Consider the following 19,411-nt stretch of genomic DNA (forward strand, 5'->3'; position numbering starts at 1 on the left):
ATATATATATATATATATAGATAATAATATTTAGACAACATTTTTTTGACAATATTTGAACATTGATTATGTTTTAATATGTGATTGGTCATAAATTACTTTATAATCAATAATAATAATCACAAACACTATTATAAAATAATTTACGACCAATCACGTAATCAATGTTAAAATGTTATCAAGAAAATATTGTCTAAATATCATTATCATATATATATATATATATTAATTAGAAAAACCATATAAACAATCAAATTAAATATATAAGTTCTTCACTTAAAACAAATAAAAGCATAAAAATACATCAATATATAAATTCCAATTTTGTATAGTTTCTTAGCTTAGCAATTACATTAAAATAACTGAGTCCAACTTCATCCTTATCCATATATTGTACTTGCATAGCATGACATCTAATCTTTTACTTACACTGAGCACGTCGCTAAAGACATCTATATAGTCTCTCCGAATTTTTTTAAAATCTTTTTATTATAAATGAATTTGAATTAATTTTATTCTAATAGCCTTAAAGAATAAAAAGTATAAAAAAAATTGACAATAATTATCTTCGTATAATTATAGATCATAATTATACAGTTCTGTTATGAACTTTACAAATATTTAGACTATATATAAATGAACAAAATTGATTATTATATATCTTTTCTGTTAAAACCAACATTGAAAATGATGATTTTCAGAAAATATTTTTATTGGTAAGAAAAAAAAATTGGTTTTCGGATAAAAAACTCGTTTCAAAATTCTACGATATCATATTTCACAACATTATGGATCAAACTACCAATAATTGCTTTCTTTTTTTAAAAATTGCCAATTCTTTACATTTCTCCACCTATAACATTTCAAATATCTTAACACAAATTATTATTTTTCATTAAAAATCGAGTTATTTTAAAAATATATTTCATTAATTTAATAAATTAACTATAATTCAGTTATTAAATTTAGAAAAAAATATTAAAATAATTTACCCACATGTTGTGAATGTCTCTCTTTCATAAATGAACCTTTGTTTCTATTCTGAGCTCTTTCTTTCCTTCTTTTTTCCTTTCTCTATGTTGGAAATTGAACTCTCCATATATAATTAAACCATGTATTATCTTATGATTTTTGAAGTAGAAACACGTGCTGCTATAGCACCATCTTTGGTTCTATATAAAGAACCAAAATGCAGTACACCAAAACATCTCCAACAACACCTTCCAAATCGATCAACCATGAAGCCAACCCTAGTTCTTGCTCTCTCTTTCCTCCTTCCCCTCCTTGCTTTCTTCACCAACCTTCCCTTAGCTTTCTCAGATGATGTTCAACAAGTTGTGGACATATATGGGAACCCCATTTTCCCAGGTTTCATATACTACATCATCCCAGCAATCCGTGGTCCAGCTGGTGGTGGATTGAAACTTGCCCAAACTGGAAAGTCAGAGTGCCCTCTTACTGTTCTGCAAGATTACTCAGAAGTCTTCCGTGGCCTCCCTGTGCAATTCACCATTCCCGGAATCAGCCCTGGAATCATCTTCACAGGTACTAATCAATACTTCATTGTCATGAGAATCGTTAGAAGTCTCATCTCGACTGAATGGATGTAGTGAGCCGATTTTGCAAGATTGAATTAGACTTAAAGTCTATGGTATTATAGTTATGATCAGAATCCATCCTAACGATATTTGTTATCTGTTGAACATGTTGTTTCACCTGCTATTAGGTCATTATCCGACTATATATTAATGTCTAGTCTCACGATGATATGTTTATACCTCAATTTATAGATTGAATTGAGCTTAAATTTGATTTCCTAACAAATTTCTTATAAATGATCTTCTGTTATTAATTTCAAGTTTTGGAAACTTCCCTATAGGTACCAAACTGGACATCGAGTTCGTACATAAGCCATTATGTACAGAATCCTCCAAGTGGTTGGTGTTCGTGGACGAATCAATCCAGAAAGCATGCGTGGGAATTGGTGGTGCCGAAGGCCATCCAGGGCAACAAACTTTTGGTGGCAAATTTCACATTGAGAAATACAAATTTGGGTACAAGCTTGTTTTCTGCATCACCGGCTCACCAACTTGCTTGGATATTGGGAGATTTGATGCAGAGAACGGTGAGGAAGGAAGACGCTTGAATCTCACTGAGCATGAAGCATTCGATATTGTGTTCGTACCAGCTTTTGAAGCTGATAAGGTTATTAAGTCTGTAGTTTGAATCAAATATCTCTAGTTAATCAGATTTTAGTTAATGCAATCATATGTTGTTTTGATTTGCATTACCTAAGAGAATCTAGTCCAAAGACTGAATAAGATAGTTAATTTCTAATTTCTTGCCTGATATCTTTCTCTCTTTCATTTCGTTCAAACTTCAATGAAAGACATTAAAAAATTTAGGTTTAATATTCTGAAATGCCCACACAAGCCGACGTGGTTCTGCCATGCACAACTTTAAATACTAAACATCATATATTATATATAATAAAATATTAGTCCTCGTGACCCTCGACCTATTCGACCTATAGTAAAAAAAGTATGTTCATTAAACAATTCTATATATATATATATATATATATATATATATATATATATATATATATATATATATATATATATATATATATATATATATATATGGAACGTTTAATTATGCTCATGTAGCTTGATTATTTATACATTGGTCATATTTTTTTTTTTATTATTGACATTGTTACTTAATGGAAACTGACTCTCAAATTAAATCGATAGGTTATAAAAAATTAAATCAAAATGTGAAAGAGTGTGTGAGTTTTATTTTAATTGCGAATATGTACGACAGAATTTCTCTTCAAGAACTTTTGGGAAGGAAAAAAATGAAATTAGTATCTCAATAAATTAAAACTAATTTATTAATAAATTAATCTATTGACATAGCTTCTTAAAAAGTTATTTTTAACTTACACTAGTAAATAAACTAGTAAATAAACAATTTTTTAACTCATACATTAAGTTTCTTCATAAAAATTCAATGGTAATTTTATAATTATGACAACATTATATGTCTCGATTCATTATGAATTGATAACTAAGGGTTAGTTCTTTGATCAATCGAGACAAAAAATCTTGTTGACCCATGTAAATTAGACTTTTCATCTGTCTGAGTTCTTTGACCAACTTAGACATTATGTCTTGTCAGAAACCGACAACATTTAATTATGATTGTTTGAAATTTATTTTGTCAACTTCTACGGCCTTGATTATATTTTAACTGATGTCATAGGCCTTTTATGCCTTAGGTTAACCGCGAATTGATGCTTACAATTATTAGATATTTTCAAATTTTTCATTTACAATTTTATTTTGAATTTTTTCTAGAAGGTTTACGCATAAGTTGTGTTTATAACTGAGGTAATAGTCTCTTTGATAGTTAAATTCCATAGGTTCAACATATTATAACGTACTTTCTGTCACCAATTATAATAGTGTATTATGAAATATTTTCACTTATTAGTCTTAATATAGCAAATATATTATGATGTAGCTCGATTTATCTATTATAATATATAGTATTTTATGATATAGAGCTTTTCACCTATCATAATATGTCGAATATATTATGACAAGTAATTGTTCACCTATCATAATATATGTTTTTCATAATTAACTTTATTACATACATAGTTCACCTATCATAAAAACTTGTTTTGTTAAAAAATAATAATTCATTATTACATTTAACATATCCAATCAATTTCTTGTATTATCATATCATCAATCAATTTATAATCAATATAACATGAAATGAACATATTTAATTAAACTAAGTTTAAACCTCTTTTTGGTCCCTAAGTTATAAGCTGGTGTTCAGTTTAGTCCCTGCTTTTAAGAATGTCAACTTTTGATCCCTAAGTTATAAAAAATGTTTCAAATCAGTCCCTACCGTTAAATATCCACTAACGGAGTTAATTTTTTTTCTCTCTCTTCTGCTCCTCTGAATTTCTGTGAAGATAACAACTTTTTCTTTCTCTCTCTTTTACGTCTCCTCTGAATTTATATGAAAACAACAACTTTTACCAACGCTGTTGATGAAGCTCCCCAAACTATGCTTTCCTCTGCTGGCTCATGCAGATGACGACCACCCCTTCCTCTATTAGACCCACCTCTGAAAAGTTTACTGAGCCATTTCATGAAACCAGACTTTCTCTCTGAGCGAGGAGAAATATAATCCCCTGCATCCCACCAAAATTCCACCATGTATATCAAGTTTAGTAAGAACCAGAAGAAGTATATCAAGTTTAGTAAGAACCAGAAGAAGTGAAAATTCAAGTTCTAAAAAAAAAGCACCATGGTCTAGATAACTTATTGGAACCACGTGAAAAGTAAATTCCGAAACTTTGAGAATACCTATTTAGTAAAATCAACAGAAAAAGTTTAAAGTTCAAACAAGAGCTTCATGGGGTGGTTCACGCTTCTGCAAAATCCATTTTTTTTTTCTTTCTTCCACGTAAATATCTGTAAAGCAACCGCTTTGAATAGATGGGGGTGATGAAGCTCAGATTTTGCTGAATAGTAGTGAAAGAGAAAGATAGAGAGAAAAGAATGATGATACCGTATATGCATGGATGAGAAAGATGGTTGACATGGAGCCATAAGGAGGAAAAAAGCAATGTTGTGAGAGAGAAGACGAGGGAAATGAAAATGACAGAGAGATGGAGAAGATTTGAGTGTGGTTGAAGAAGGGGCATGAGAGAAGAGAAAAATACGGAATCAGCGCTGGCATTGGATTTGAGTGTAGTTGAATCTTACCTTTGCTTCTTCACTCTTGTTTTCAGATAAATTCGGAAGAGTATAAGAGAGAGAAAGAAAAAACTGTTATCTTCACAGAAATTTAGAGGAGCAGAAGAAAGAGAAAGAAAAAGTTAACTCCTTTAGTGGATATTTAACGACAGGGACTGATTTGAAACATTTTTTATAACTTAAGAATCAAAAGTTAACATTTTTAAAAGAAGAGACTAAACTGAACATAATTAAATTCATTTTAAAAATTAAATTGTTTGATAATATTTAATACATAATTTATACATTAATCCATATATTACATTAACTTACAGTACAGCAGTCAAGTTTCTATAAACAATGTCCATGGAATAACAAACAAGTTTCTATACCCAACGGCCTTTCCCCCCTGTGAACATGTAGTTACCTTTGTACTTGCTAACGAATTCTTTTTTTGGCCTAGACCATGCAGCAAACTCATAGTCAACAGCAAAGCTCACTGACCCCTTCTCCTGCATTCCCAAAAACAGCCCAATAACCGGCTACAGTATCTCATGCACGAAGCAACTTCAAATTTGTCCGCAGCCATCAACACGTCCAGCAAAGCAGGTGCTGTAGTAGTGGTCAAGGTACATAACGTTCAGCAGCTCCATGAGAACAGCTTCTTCTGCAACATAAAAAGAAGTATGGCATTTCTAATGTAACTATTTGAGGGAAAAGAGGCAAAACTGTGCAAAGAATCTACAAAGTACATTCCTACATTCCTACCTGAGGCATTAATTTTAAGGGAGACATGTCTCTGATCAGACTCCCTCATCCCATTTGAGAAAAGCTGCATAAGTAAATACATACTAGTAAGCAAATATATTTTTGGAAAAAAAGAATCAAATGTACCCTGTAAAGAAGAAAGATCTTCCTCAACCTTATAAAAGAAAGGACTTTTATCAAACAAGATAGGAGAACTTATGTGAAGCGTTTTAACTCTAACAATGGTCCATGCTGTAGTCCGAATCATGACTATTTGTAGCTTTTCATCACCTGAATTAACCACACCACTCGAGTATTCACAGAGCAGAAATGATAACTTCATACTAAAAGGGAAGGAACCAAAAGATATCCATAAAGATATCAATGTCCATTCCTTGTTTAAAAACAAATGAGAGTGTCATATTTTCTGATAACATAAACTTCTCTAAACAATCACACTCGTGTATAAATCGTACATTTACGATTAAATTAGAGGATTTCTAATGCAATATATGTAGATTCCTAAAGATAATTGGGAAACGAGGGCATGTTTCATTCCCTTCTCATTTTTCAGATTTAAAAACAATTTTTCCGAAACAACACCTAATTAGCAATCTATTTCTCATTCAAATTTTTTTAAAATGATTTTGGAAATAGTTATTTTAAAAAATCAAGTCTTAAATGTTTACTTGGTTCCTGAGTTAAATAATTTTGTTCAGTTTAGTATCTGGTTTTAAAAGTGCATACATTAAGTCTCAAAATTATAAAAATTGTATAGATCAAGTCCCTTCCGTTAAATTGGCAATAACATAGTTAATTCTTAGTTGATGTGGCAAAATAATCTGCATTTTATCTTCTCTCTCCCATGCTTTTCCAGCAATGCCCATCTTTTTCTCTCTTTTCTATATCTTTCGTATTCTTCTTCAATCTTCCTTCTTCAATCTTCAACCTTGAAGCTCATCGTCATGTCTTCTCTCCTAGGTAAGCCTCTCACGATTCAATCTTTTTAAAGTCAAATCGATGATGTATGTGGCTCTTTTGGACTCAAAACTCTGATAGATGATTGCAAGGAACAATTATTAGAAGTGGATGCAAATGCAAAACCTAAATTCCAGATAAAAAATCTCACTAGAGTTTTTGACGGTGGGGTTTCAATCTTCAAAAGCATCAACCTTAACATCCCAAAGGGTGTCATTGTTGGGATCATAGGCCCCGACGATAGCGGCAAGTCAACCTTCTTAAGAGCCTTGAACCGCCTTTGGGTATGGTTGTAGTTTCTTCCAACAACTTAGATAACTCCACCTTCTTCATCGATTCAGATTCCCTCATCCGAAGTTCATCATTTTCTTCAAACATACTTTACAACTCGTTTTCTTTATCCAATAAATTCTCCTTCAGTTTCATGTTCTTAGCTATTGCTTCCTTAAGAGCTTCCTGCAGTTGAATTGCCTCAGCCTCAACTTCCTTAATATTTTCCTTCAACTAGGCTTCTTCCTCCCTGTTTATATTAGCTTCTTCCTCGGTTTCTTTAAGCAAATAAAGCAATCTTTTTATTTCTTTTTTCCAGAGATACCTTCTTTTCTTCATTTTTCTTTATGCAGCTTACAAGATGATGCTCTCTCTCTGCTCCTACTCAACCTTGGAGTTCTCAAAGACACTCTTTGAATTTTCAATGCTACATACAAGAAAATGGATCTCATGTCATGCCTCATCAAGCATGGACTCATTTTTTATTGGTGGCTTTTAATACTAACTTCAAATCTTCAATCTGAGCCTCACAGCTTTCACGTTCAGCTTGGATGTTTAGTAGATTTTCCTTGGCTTCTCTGGCTTCTGTAGATATTTCATGTAATGCAGAAGCTAAGCTTTCCATTGCCTTTTTACTCTTTTCTTCTTCATCCTTAGAATTTTCCAATTCACTGATAAGTTTGTTTTTCTCTTGTAATAATGTTGGAGGGTATCTATTCTACAGGCATAGTTGCTGACAATGTGAGGTATGGACCACAACTTAGAGGGAAAAAGCTAATTGATGATGAGGTGCGCAAGTTGCTGGCAATGGCAGACTTCGATGCTTCTTTCATGGATAAGTCCGGGGATGAACTCTTTGTGGGTCAAGCACAAAGGGTTGCACTTGCTAGGATTTTGGCTAATTCATCGGAGGTAACATAAAACTATTTTTTTTTGTCTCTTAACTTTATTTTTTGTCTCCATTTTTACTTGTGATGTTCGTTTTATTTGGTATTTTTGAATTGAAGATTTTGTTGTTAGATGAGCCACGATGAATGTACTTCCTGATTATTAACAGTGGACTGGAAAGGAAATAAGAGAATTTGAGGAAGTGGAGGATAGGTTTGGTGAAAAAAAGAAGAGAAAAAAAAACTATTTTGTAAAGATATAGGAAAGAGAGAAAAAAGCAAGGACATGGTAGGAAAAAAAACAGAGAAGAGAGAAGAAATATGGTAGAAGTTTTTGCCACAATAGTTGGGAGTTAATACCATTGTTGTCAATTTAACGGAAGAGACTTGATTTATATAATTTTCACAATTTTAGGATATAACAGAAGGGACATGATTTATATAATTTTTACAACTTTAGGATCTAACTGTATGCACTTTTAAAATCATGTACTAAAGTGAAAAAAAAAACCACTTAACTTAGGAACCAAGTAAACATTTAAACCAAAAATCAATATACAAAAGCATATATTCTCATCTTCTCTTTTGATCTTGTTTGAGCTCTACCTCAATTCCACACTCTACTCTCGCCTTACACCTTCCACTCTACCAACTGTCTGGACAAAATGCAATTCAAGTTTCACTGGTATTCATACAACATGCAATTCAAGTTTTACAAGAAAAAATTAAATAATAAATTTAGATCTCTTAGAATAAATTTAGATCACCTAAGAGAGACCACCTGGAAGAAACCCTACTCCCATGAAGCCCTAGCAATGTGTGACTAGTACTCTTCTCTCACAGTCTTGTTACTGTCCTCTAAACGGCTGAGATAAATGACCGAAAGCTCGCATTCCTCAGCACCCACCAGGATACAACATGGAGACGTGCCATCGACGACGTGAAGCTTCAAGACGTGTAGAGTTTCGAGATGTTTTGTGTGGTCTGGGACGAGAGAAAGAAATGTTGTGCGAGATTGGAAGAAATGAAATGAGAAGGGTTTTGCACTTATTATAATAAGTATTTTAATATGTATCATAATATGTTTTTCCATAATTTTCATTTTGTCATCATATTCAACTTATTATTATGACAGGTGACTTGTACCTGTCATAATACTTATATTTTTTATTACGAAAATATTACTATTATAAATTTCTTAAAATATGTCATAATACATGTTAATTTTATTAAAAATTATTATGATAACTAGATTTCATCAATAGAATCCTCTTTTTTACTTTTTTTTTTCTACTAGTGAGTAATTACATTAAAATAACTCAGTACAACTTCGTCCTTATCCAATTATTGTACTTGCATAACATGTGATATAATATTTTACCTACACTCAGCACGTCGATCTACAAAGTCTATTCGAATTTTTTTTAATTCTTTTATAATAAATGATTTTGAATTAATCTTATTCGAATAACCTTAAAGAATAAAAAGTATAAAAAAAAGTTGACAATAATGTCATGAACCTTAATTTTATATATCTTTTATGTAAAACCAACACTGAAAATGCGGATTTTCAGAGAATATTTTTATTGGTAAAAGAAAAATTTGATTTTCGGATAAAAAACTCTTTTCAAAATTCTACGATGTCATATTTTACAACATTATGGATCAAACTACCAATAATTGCTTTCTTTATTTAAAAATTACATTCTCTCTTTCTCGATATATATTGTTTGCCAATTCTTTACATTTCTCCACCTATAACATTTAAAATATCTTTACACAAACTTCAATTTTTATTGAAAATCGAGTTATTTTAAAAGTATATTTCATAAATTTAATAAATTAACTATTATTCAGTTATTAAATTAAGAAAAAAAATTAAAATAATTTACCCACATGTTATGAATGTGTTGTCAGTCTCTTTCACAAAGTCATTGTCCTGTCTTACTATAAACCTTTGTTGCTATGTCCATTCTTAACATGATATTACATTTCTTGCTGCCACACATGTTTCTATTCTTTGTATTTTTCCTTTTTCCTGTCTCTATGGTCAAAATTGAGATCTGCATACCTAAACCATATTATCTTATGATTTTTAAAGTAGAAACAGGTGGTGCTATAGCAGCATCTTTGGTTCTATATAAAGAACCAAAATCAATCCAGCACAACATCTCCAACAACATCTTCCAAATCGATCAACCATGAAGCCAACCCTAGTTCTTGCTCTCTCTTTCCTCCTTCCCTTCTTCACCAACCTTCCCTTAGCTTTCTCAGATGATGTTCAACAAGTTGTGGACATATATGGGGACCCCATTTTACCAGATTTCACATACTACATCGTCCCAGCAATCAGTGGTCCACCTGGTGGTGGATTGAAACTTGCCAAAACTGGAAACTCAAAGTGCCCTCTTACTATCCTGCAAGATTACTCTGAAGCCTTCCGTGGCCTCCCTGTTCAATTCACCGGAGACAGTCACTTATTCATCTTTACAGGTACTCATCAGTATTTTATCAATTTAATTGTAATGTATTATTGAAAATTTCAAAAATTGACTGAAAATAAGACCAATTTATAATATATAAACGAATACAGATGTCAAACTGAGTTTGTGAAGTTGAATTAAACTTAAAATTTACCTGATATCATAAATATGATTATAATTATAACCAATTTATATAAAATAAAACTAATTTATAATATATAAGTAGGTACAGATCTCATCTTACAAATCTATTTTATAGAACTGATTTAGATTTAAAATCCACTCTTTAACCAATTTCATATAAATCATCTTCTGTTAATAATTTCAAGTTTTGGAAACATCCTATAGGTACCGAAGTGGACATCAATTTCGTACAGAAGCCATTGTGTGCAGAATCCTCCAATTGGTCGGTGTTCGTGGACGAATCAATCCAGAAGGCATGTGTGGGAATTGGTGGTGCCGAAGGTCATCCTGGACAACAAACTTTTAGTGGCAAATTTCACATTCAGAAATATCAAATTGGATACAAGCTTGTGTTCTGCATCTTTGACTCACCAACATGCTTCGATATTGGAAGATTTGATGCACAGAACGGTGAGGGAGGAAGACGCTTGAATCTCACTGAGCATGAAGCATTCGATATTGTGTTCGTACCAGCTTTTGAAGCTGATAAGGTTATTAAGTCCGTAGCTTGAATCAAATATCTCTAGTTAATCAGATTTTAGTTAATGCAATCATATGTTGTTTTGATTTGCATTAGCTAAGAGAATCTAGTCCAAAGATTGAATAAGATAGTAAATTTCTAACTTTCTTGCGTGATATCTTTCTCTCTTTCATCTCTTTCAAACTTCAATGAAAGACATTAGAAAAATTTAGGTTTAGTATTCTGAGATGCCCACACAAGCCCACGTGGTTCTGCCATGCACAACTTTAAATACTAAACATCATATATTATATACAATAAAATATTAGTCCTCGTCACCCTCGAGCTATAGTAAAAAAAGTATGTTCATTAAGCAATAATTTTATTTATTTTATTTGTTGACTGTTTGAAAGTGCTGTGCCCTTACTGATTCCAATTCTATCTTTAATTAGTTTGATTATTTTATACATTGGTCATATATTTTTTATTATTTACATTGTTACTTAATGGAAACTGACTCTCAAATTTAAAACGATAGGTTATCAAAAATCAAAATGTGAAAGAGTGTGTGAGTTCTATTTTAATTGATAATATGTATGACAGAATTTCTCTTCAAGAACTTTTGGGAAGGAAAAAAGTGAAATTAGTATCTCAATAAATTAAAACTAATTTATTAATAAATTAATCTATTGACATTATTTTACGTAGCTTCTTAAAAGAGTTATTTTTAACTTACGTATAATGCCATTTTAGTTTATGAAAAACTTTATGTATTTTTACTTTTACATCTTAAAAGTTGTTAAGGAGAAACTCATATTACTTTAAAGACTACTATTACATATTTAGGCAGAGTATACGATTTACACATGGTAGGGATTATCAACCAAAAACATTACCTACTCACGGTTATACCTACAAAAATCAAAGCAAGTTTTCTTTTTTTTAATCAACAAAGAATAAATATAATTATATTGGATCACTTGGTTGCTCTATCCCATTTACATAATATATACATAAATTATTTTTTTCTACATTAGTCATAACGTTCATTTGAAAAATTTTCTAATATAAGAAACTTTTTTTATACTAATTAAAGAATCAATATATAAAAATAAACGATATAAAAAAGTTTTAACTTTTCTATGATGATTCATAATTGGCATAGGAAGTTTCTCTTTTTCATATTGATTAATATCACAATCAATATAATAATATGATGTTTTCTTTTTCTTTTCCTCACCTATGAACACAACATATTTAGACACATCAACCATGAATCCAAAGCAAAATCAAAAACTAAAAAAATAATTATTCACTAATTAAACACCCCACCAATTGCATCCGTTGTCATCGTCAACGTCTGGCACTTCTTTAGAGCCTTTGAATACATAATCACCACTTCTTCCCCTAAGCATTCTTTCCAAACAAAAACAACCAAGGTGCAAGAACTTCAAAGAACCTCTAAGTCGTCGCTCCGTGCTTATAATTGTGGTCGTCAACGTTTCGCTGACATAACCTTCTTCTCTCTTGAGGGTTTCTCCAAATCTCCCAAGCTTTTATCTCCTCATGCTTTGTTGCCAATACATTGTGATGCTTACAACTAGAGGTGTGGCATCGCTTCGTCACCATCATCAAAGTTGTTTGTTGGTGCTGGCGCAACCTCTCTACTCCTTCCACTTCATATAAGTGTCTTCCTTCTCGACGAAATTTTTCATCGATAAATCTGTCGATAATACATACTAAATTTATCGACGAAAAAAATCTATCGGTAATACATATTAAATTTACTAACGGAAAGGTTCGTCGGTAAATCCATAAGAAAATACATATTAAATTTATCAAAGGAAAAATATGTCGGTAAATCCGTTGGTAATACATATTTAATTTACCGACAGAAAGTCCATCGATAAATCCGTCGATAAAAAAACGACAAATTTGCCGCCCACTCTTTATCTCTTTTCGTGAACTACACATTACTTTTTCTCTCTATTTCTTTCCAGACCCATTTCTTATCTCGTTTCACATCCTCAAACACCACTTTTCTTTTATTTTCAAAACCCTCTTCATCTTCTTTTCTCTTCCGTGAGGGTAGTCCGTCATCTCTCCTATTTTTTCCATCTAAGCTTAGATTACCGCAACTCCAAGCCCATTTGATGTGCCTCCATATTTGTTTAGCCAAACCACCATCTATGTTGTCAAGCTTGCATTAATGGAAAATAAGTATTCCTTCCTACACCTCACCTATGTCATCCTACACCTCCCAATACCCTTTTTGCCCTTCATTTATTAAATTTGAAAAAATTTAAATGACATTCTGACCAATCTTCTGTACTTTTGTTATGAATGAGAGAGAAGATGAAAAATGGTTCTTCATTAACTTTTGACAGTGTTCACTCACTATTTAGCTCACTTCTAGACTCTAAGCCATAATCTGGCTTCTCCACCTACACCCATCACCAGCTGCACCCTTTTTTGACACTTCCAAGATGTACCGTTCTTTATTATGAACCCACAAAACTCTTTGGTGGCTTATAAAACCTACATTATGGATAGATATTTGAAAATGAGGAAGTTGTTGTTGTGGTCACTATTGATGGCGAGGTTCTGTCACACATGAGCATCCAACTCCAACTACGGTGAGCGTCAATCGCAGATCCAAGTGGGGCGAGCATTAACCGCAGATCCAAGTGCGGCGAGCATCAACCGCAGATTCAAGTACGGAGAACATCAATCGCAGATCCAAGTACGGCGAGCGCCAACCGCACTTTCAAGTGCACTTTCAAGTGCGGCTACCATGAACCGCATCTTAACCTCACTTCTAGGTGTGGTAAGGTCTTCAATCGCATAACCACCGCTACAAGAGCTTACCCCACCACACATCCACCAAAAATAAGTCTGTGAGAATGAAAAGCGAAACTGCAACAAATAAAACGAGGGAAAGAGGGAGAGAAACACTCTGCAAAAAGAGGGAAGGAGGGGGAGAAACACTCTTAAAAAGAAAAAGAGAAGAAAGAAAGGGGTGTAGGAAAATATGAAATGTGACAAAGAGAGAAAGAACAAAGTGCCTCATGAGTGGGTCAAATAAAAAAAATATTTAAAAATGTTATCTGATAAGGAGACAATTAAAAATATAAAAAAAATAAAGAACTGGAGAATGAGATTAGTAAGATGTAGAGAGAATCACTCATGAAAAATAGGAAAAGAACATGGATTATACGTCTCGGTTTCATAAAACCGAAATACACGTCGGTTTTATAAGCATAAACTTCATTCTACCTCGGTAAGATTCCAACTCGAAACGTAATCTTTGGTCATTTCCCCCTCAAACAATCAAATCAACTAAAAACCTCTACAACACTGGTTCCCAGCAGAACCGAGGCAGTAGACTGCCTACGACACCGGTTTGTGCAGACGCGAGACAGTACTGTCATTCAGACTGTTGAAGCCTTCTAACGTTGGAGTGGACTACTTTTATACTTCGGTTACCATTAGGACCGAGAGATAAAGTGCGAGTATTGGCACCGGTCATTAGAAAACCCGAGGCAATAGGTATTTGTCAAGTTTTAGACTTCATTTTCACTTAGGACCGAAGCGTAAAGCTTGAATATAGACTGAAATTGAAAGTATGACTGAGGGTTCTTATTCTTGCTTCTTTTGCTTAACTGTGTGTAAGTACTTTTTAGATTGATTACGAATAATTTTTCTGTGGTTTATTGGGAGAACTCTGGTTGCTTAGATTCTGTTGTGAGTTATTTTTCTTGTTTTGCTTTCCTTTGTTTTCCATGAGTTTCAGATTTCCTATTTCTACTCTTCCTTCTAGCTAAAACACGTCTAAGCTTTCTATCTGCCTACTCTAATTTTTCAATAAGCATGAGAAGAGTAAACGTGGTAATTTTTAAAAGTTTCATACCTGAGTAAACAACTTAAAGAATTATCAGAATTTTTTTGGATTTAAATACTTAAATGAAATAAAGAGAGACAAAAGATTAAAAAAAAATACTGATATAATTTATTTGTTTATATATTTTTTTGTTGATTAAAAGACAAGAGGCTGTCTTTAGTTATTGTGCTTTCTGCAACCTAAAATAATTGTACTTTCTGCAACCTCTTTAAGATCTTTGCAGAGCAGAAATTTATTATGCTTTCTGCATCTCATCTAACTTCTCTTCTCTTTATGCCTATTTTATTTTCATCAAAGAAAGATTTCAGCATTATTAATTCATCTTTTTTTCGCAAACGGATAAATTAGATATTAAAATTAAATAACTACTCTATTTGTGAACTGCTGAATAAGTATTTCAAAAACCAAGTGATCTATTGTCCATGGATAAATCTATCTAACACAGCCATTTACATAATGCTATATTTCTTGAAAAAGATAATAATTAATGCTTACACGTGCTTTTTGTTCTAATTCTGCGGCATTGAAGATTTTTTTAAAGATCTATGGAAAAAATCAATTAACTACACACATTATATTATAATATGTATGTATGTATGAGATAAGCGACAAGACACTTATCAAGTTCCTCCAAAATTGACTTTAGTATTCTCCATATTTATATAAGAGCAAAGTATTATTCTCCATGAAGGTTATGTATCATAAAAACAATAAGAAAAATAAAGATGACTTATATAATTATAATAACATTTTTAAACATTTATTACTTTTAGTGATAAAAAATAATTAGTCATTATAATGTCCTAATTATACCCATTTCACCAATTGTAGAAATTACTTAGTTTATGAGTAAAAATAAAATTAGTTTTGTTGCAATGCGTTATTTGTTTTTGTCAAGATATTGTTGATTGGTTTTCACGTTCTCGGATAAGTCCTTGAATATATTATTTGTTTGAATATATTGTATGTTGCATATGAAATTATTTGATTATTTGAATATATTGTTTGCTTACTTTGTTGTATTTTATATATGTAATTATTTGTTTGCTTCAATATATATTGTCGTTGTAAAATAGTCTTTGTTTTCCGTTTGAGATTCAATACAAAAATTATTTACTATCTCCAGATTTTTTGAACAAATGTACTTTTTACAAATGAACAGAGAGATAGTAATAATAATTTACAAGTATTGAATCTTGAATTGTCCGGTTGGACAGTTTAAGAAGAGTAATAACTTTTGCATAGTTTATTAATACATATAAATTTTAATACATATAAATTCTAAGTTGTTTTATGATTTTGTACATCATTAGTAGTTTAACTTTGTACATTAGATTGATTTATCATTACATTATATTGATTTATGCTTCCAAGAAGTTGATTTTTGATTACATTAAATGTATGTGTATTTTAATATAATTTTCATTCAAAATATTCTGGATTATTTTGGACTATTCTGACTGTAAAATTATATGCAGGCTTGTTTCTGCAGTTGAGAATGTTGCAGAAACATACCTGTTCTTAAAAAAAAAAACAGGAGAATATGCACTGGTTCATGCTACAACCGAGGTAAAAAGTAAACCTATGGCACCGGTTCATGCGACAACCGAGGCAGAAAGTAACCCTATGGCACTGGTTCAGTACTAAACCGATTAACCGAGGCATAAAGTCCAACAAAAAAGAATATTTAAAAAAATAAAATATGTTACTACTTCGGTTAGTTTTGAACCGAGGCAAAATCCTGCTATTTTATGCCTCGGTTCGGAACCGAGGCATAAAGTCTACCACTTTTTACCTCGCCGAATATGCCTCGATTCAGGAACCGGTGCCTATTAGCAAAAATAACCGATTTCTTTTCCCCTGACTGCACTAGTGTTGGGATCTTTTGCTTCATCTTCTTCTTCTCTAACTCGTACAAGGGAAGGATCGTGGTTCAATTCTTCCTCTTTCATGCAAGGTCACATCCAAGCCAGGTGCATTATCGTCGTGCCACGCACTGGCACCAACGTGCATCATCGTTGGACAATGATGGATTTGAAGCCAACAAAATCTTTTTATTCTCTTTTCTCTCTTTTTTATTTGTATTTGTGGTGAAATAATTTGCTAGGTTGGCTATAATTTTTTGTAGGTTATGAAATTGTGTGAATTTGTATGAAATTGTTGAAATAATAGTTGGGTGATAATAAAATTGGGTAACAAACCAAAGCGGGATAGTGAATAAAAGCATACCGATGAAATTTTATGCATAAAATTGTATCAACTTATGTAATATTTGATTATAATGTGTCCATAAGGTTTTGTAATACCTACACCTGTGGTGCAACAGGTTTTGTAATGCCTACACATGAAGGTATAAAGGTCATAGCTTGTAGCACACTCTTTGTAATACCTACACTTGTGGTGCATCAGGTTTTGTCTTTTTGTAAATTCTTTATGTATTGGTGTTACTTTTGTTGGTTAGGCAAGGCTTCTAAAGGAAGTGTGTGTAGCCTCTTATTTAAGAATGTGTTTTGTTGTGATTGAGAGAGTGAGAGTATATTAAGTGAGTCTTGTATTCTATAAATCTTGACATTTGATTTTAGTGAATTTTCTTCAACTCAAGTTGTTGAAAAAAAATTCGATGTAAATTTTTTAAAAGTTAAATCGATATAAATCTTCTGTTGTTTTCTTTCACTAATCTTGTTAATCTTTGAAGTGTTAAAAAATTGATTACACCAATTTTTTTTTTTAAAGAAAGTTAAAAGGAATTTTCAAATCAATTCACTACCTCTTAGTTTTTTAATATATTTTTTCAAAAAATTTGAAAAATTAATCTATTAATTTATAAAGAAAGTAAAAAATTAACAAAAGTAGTAAATGATACTATATTGTATATCATATGGGTATTTATATGGGTATATTGTATATAGTAAATCATACTATATTGTATATTTTATGGCTATTATAAAAATTATATCAAAATTACCTGGTCGAGTTCGTCCTTATCTAATTATTGTACTTTCATTTATGTAATATCTTATACCTACTCGGCACGAGGCATAAGTTGATTTTCCTTTTTTTTATATTTTTATATAATAATTGAACTTTAATTAATTTGACATAAATATAATTAAACACTAGTAAAAAAACACTTTTTTAACGTGCTATATGCGCTTTACATTTCTACGAAACCGAAGTATATAAAAATGCGTAAATATGATGAAATTATATGTCTTGGTTCATTGGAATACTTCCACTAAATTTATTCCTCTGAAGTCATTAAACTTATGTTTAGTGAGCATCCCATATTTTAGTTCCAGACGAAATAAGTTTCCTCATACGAAAGAGTTTCAATGGTTGAATTTTAATTATAGGACATTTTTAGCTCAAAAGAAAATATTATAGCTTAAGCGAAAATATCTAGCTCAAACGAAAATTGTTTAGCTTAAGCGAAAATGTCAACAAAACTTGTGTTTTGGTTTTCTGCAAATCTCGCTCAGGCGAGAGAGTTTAACCTAAGCGAAAATAATGCAGTTAACACCATTAATTTATATTTAACGGGGAGATGACTTGATTAACACAAATATTTTCTATATGGAGACGAAATTGACATTTTTCTAAAAGAGAGACAAATTTGACACACTTCAACCAAATTGAGGACAAAAGAAATAATTAAACCTTAATTAAAAAAACGTGGTGCTATACATACATCATATTGAACAAAAACATTAAAATAGTATAAAAAATAAGGTCAGATACGATTTTACAAATAAAATATGGTATTAATTTAACACATTTTAATTTGTTAAAATAAAATTGTGTAAGTTAACACAAATTTAATTAAAATTTAAAAAAAAATTACAATACACTTTCGGTTCATATAATAATAAATTAAAATTATATTAAACTAACACAATTTAATTAAAACTAAAACAAAAGTTATAATATATCTTAATCTAATACAATTCTATTTAATTGACATTAATATTAAAAAAATTACATTACAACACGACTTCTCTCCTTCTCATAGAAAGTGACATAATTTGATATTTCTGTAATTATTTTAAAACTTGTAGCTAGTAATATCAAAGCGGGTCACCTAGTTTCGGCTTGGTTTAGTCCATTACAGGTTGGTAATTTTGTGAGTCAACTTAGGGTGTTTCTTCCTATATCTCCCCAAATGGGACTTGTACCTCCCTATTAATTTAATTTATTTCAAAAATATTTTACACCTCCCTATTATTTTCTTTTATTCCAAAAATACCCTATACCTCCTCACTATCCTTAACAATCTTTCTCTTTCTCTCTCTACATTAATGGAGCATTTACATGGCTTATTAATGGAGCATTTACATTACTTAAATTTGAAGTTAGATATATTTTCTTAAATAAGTTTGATTCAATCTTATTTTCGTTGTTGAATATATTTTTTTCTTTTTAAATTACTTAATAAATAGTAAAATTTTGTTCTAAATTTTTAGAAAAATGTTTATATACATGTATCTTTTTTTTTACATATAATATCTATAATTTTTAACATTATANTATGTTTTAACTCACCGACATGTTTGACTCAAATACTTGAATAAAATATTTAATTTATTAGATAAATAATATAAAAATATTATTAAATACTTAAAATATAAAAAAAAGTTATTTGTTAAAGGTTTAGAATTTATTTAGTTCTTTCGTCATTATAAAGTTAGTATATAATAATAATAATAATAATAATAATAATAATATATCATTATTTACTATTA

The 19,411-nt window shown here is 31.0% G+C and overlaps 3 protein-coding genes across 3 annotated transcripts; all 3 read left to right on the forward strand.

Moving 5' to 3' along the window:
- The first annotated feature begins 1,192 nt into the window (after nt 1-1,192).
- LOC106767586 (kunitz-type trypsin inhibitor-like 1 protein) lies at nt 1,193-2,351 on the forward strand. The gene is made up of 2 exons (XM_014652880.2): nt 1,193-1,545; nt 1,880-2,351. Exons 1-2 carry the CDS (start codon nt 1,239-1,241, stop codon nt 2,224-2,226), a joined length of 654 nt encoding a protein of 217 aa, XP_014508366.1. The 5' UTR covers nt 1,193-1,238; the 3' UTR covers nt 2,227-2,351.
- Nucleotides 2,352-7,241: 4,890 nt separating this feature from the next.
- On the forward strand, nt 7,242-8,705 carry LOC111241260. Its single transcript, XM_022778383.1, has 3 exons — nt 7,242-7,358; nt 7,483-7,670; nt 8,546-8,705. Exons 1-3 carry the CDS (start codon nt 7,310-7,312, stop codon nt 8,699-8,701), a joined length of 393 nt encoding a protein of 130 aa, XP_022634104.1. The 5' UTR covers nt 7,242-7,309; the 3' UTR covers nt 8,702-8,705.
- A 1,093-nt stretch (nt 8,706-9,798) lies between these two features.
- On the forward strand, nt 9,799-11,094 carry LOC106768367 (kunitz-type trypsin inhibitor-like 2 protein). The gene is made up of 2 exons (XM_014653489.2): nt 9,799-10,138; nt 10,477-11,094. Exons 1-2 carry the CDS (start codon nt 9,847-9,849, stop codon nt 10,821-10,823), a joined length of 639 nt encoding a protein of 212 aa, XP_014508975.1. The 5' UTR covers nt 9,799-9,846; the 3' UTR covers nt 10,824-11,094.
- The last annotated feature ends 8,317 nt before the right edge of the window (nt 11,095-19,411 follow it).

The sequence above is a fragment of the Vigna radiata genome, chromosome 1 (assembly GCF_000741045.1).
Source record: "Vigna radiata var. radiata cultivar VC1973A chromosome 1, Vradiata_ver6, whole genome shotgun sequence".
NCBI lineage: Eukaryota > Viridiplantae > Streptophyta > Magnoliopsida > Fabales > Fabaceae > Vigna > Vigna radiata.

What these genes read in the sequence shown, in the direction of transcription:
- LOC106767586 (XM_014652880.2), top strand. Translation starts at nt 1,239, where the DNA reads ATGAAGCCAACCCTAGTTCTTGCTCTCTCTTTCCTCCTTCCCCTCCTT. An exon ending in CCCTGGAATCATCTTCACAG is followed by an intron (nt 1,546 to 1,879) that starts GTACTAATCAAT and finishes ACTTCCCTATAG; the next exon opens with GTACCAAACTGGACATCGAG.
- LOC111241260 (XM_022778383.1), top strand. Translation starts at nt 7,310, where the DNA reads ATGTTTAGTAGATTTTCCTTGGCTTCTCTGGCTTCTGTAGATATTTCA. An exon ending in GGCTTCTGTAGATATTTCAT is followed by an intron (nt 7,359 to 7,482) that starts GTAATGCAGAAG and finishes TCTATTCTACAG; the next exon opens with GCATAGTTGCTGACAATGTG. An exon ending in TTTTGGCTAATTCATCGGAG is followed by an intron (nt 7,671 to 8,545) that starts GTAACATAAAAC and finishes CGCATTCCTCAG; the next exon opens with CACCCACCAGGATACAACAT.
- LOC106768367 (XM_014653489.2), top strand. Translation starts at nt 9,847, where the DNA reads ATGAAGCCAACCCTAGTTCTTGCTCTCTCTTTCCTCCTTCCCTTCTTC. An exon ending in TCACTTATTCATCTTTACAG is followed by an intron (nt 10,139 to 10,476) that starts GTACTCATCAGT and finishes AACATCCTATAG; the next exon opens with GTACCGAAGTGGACATCAAT.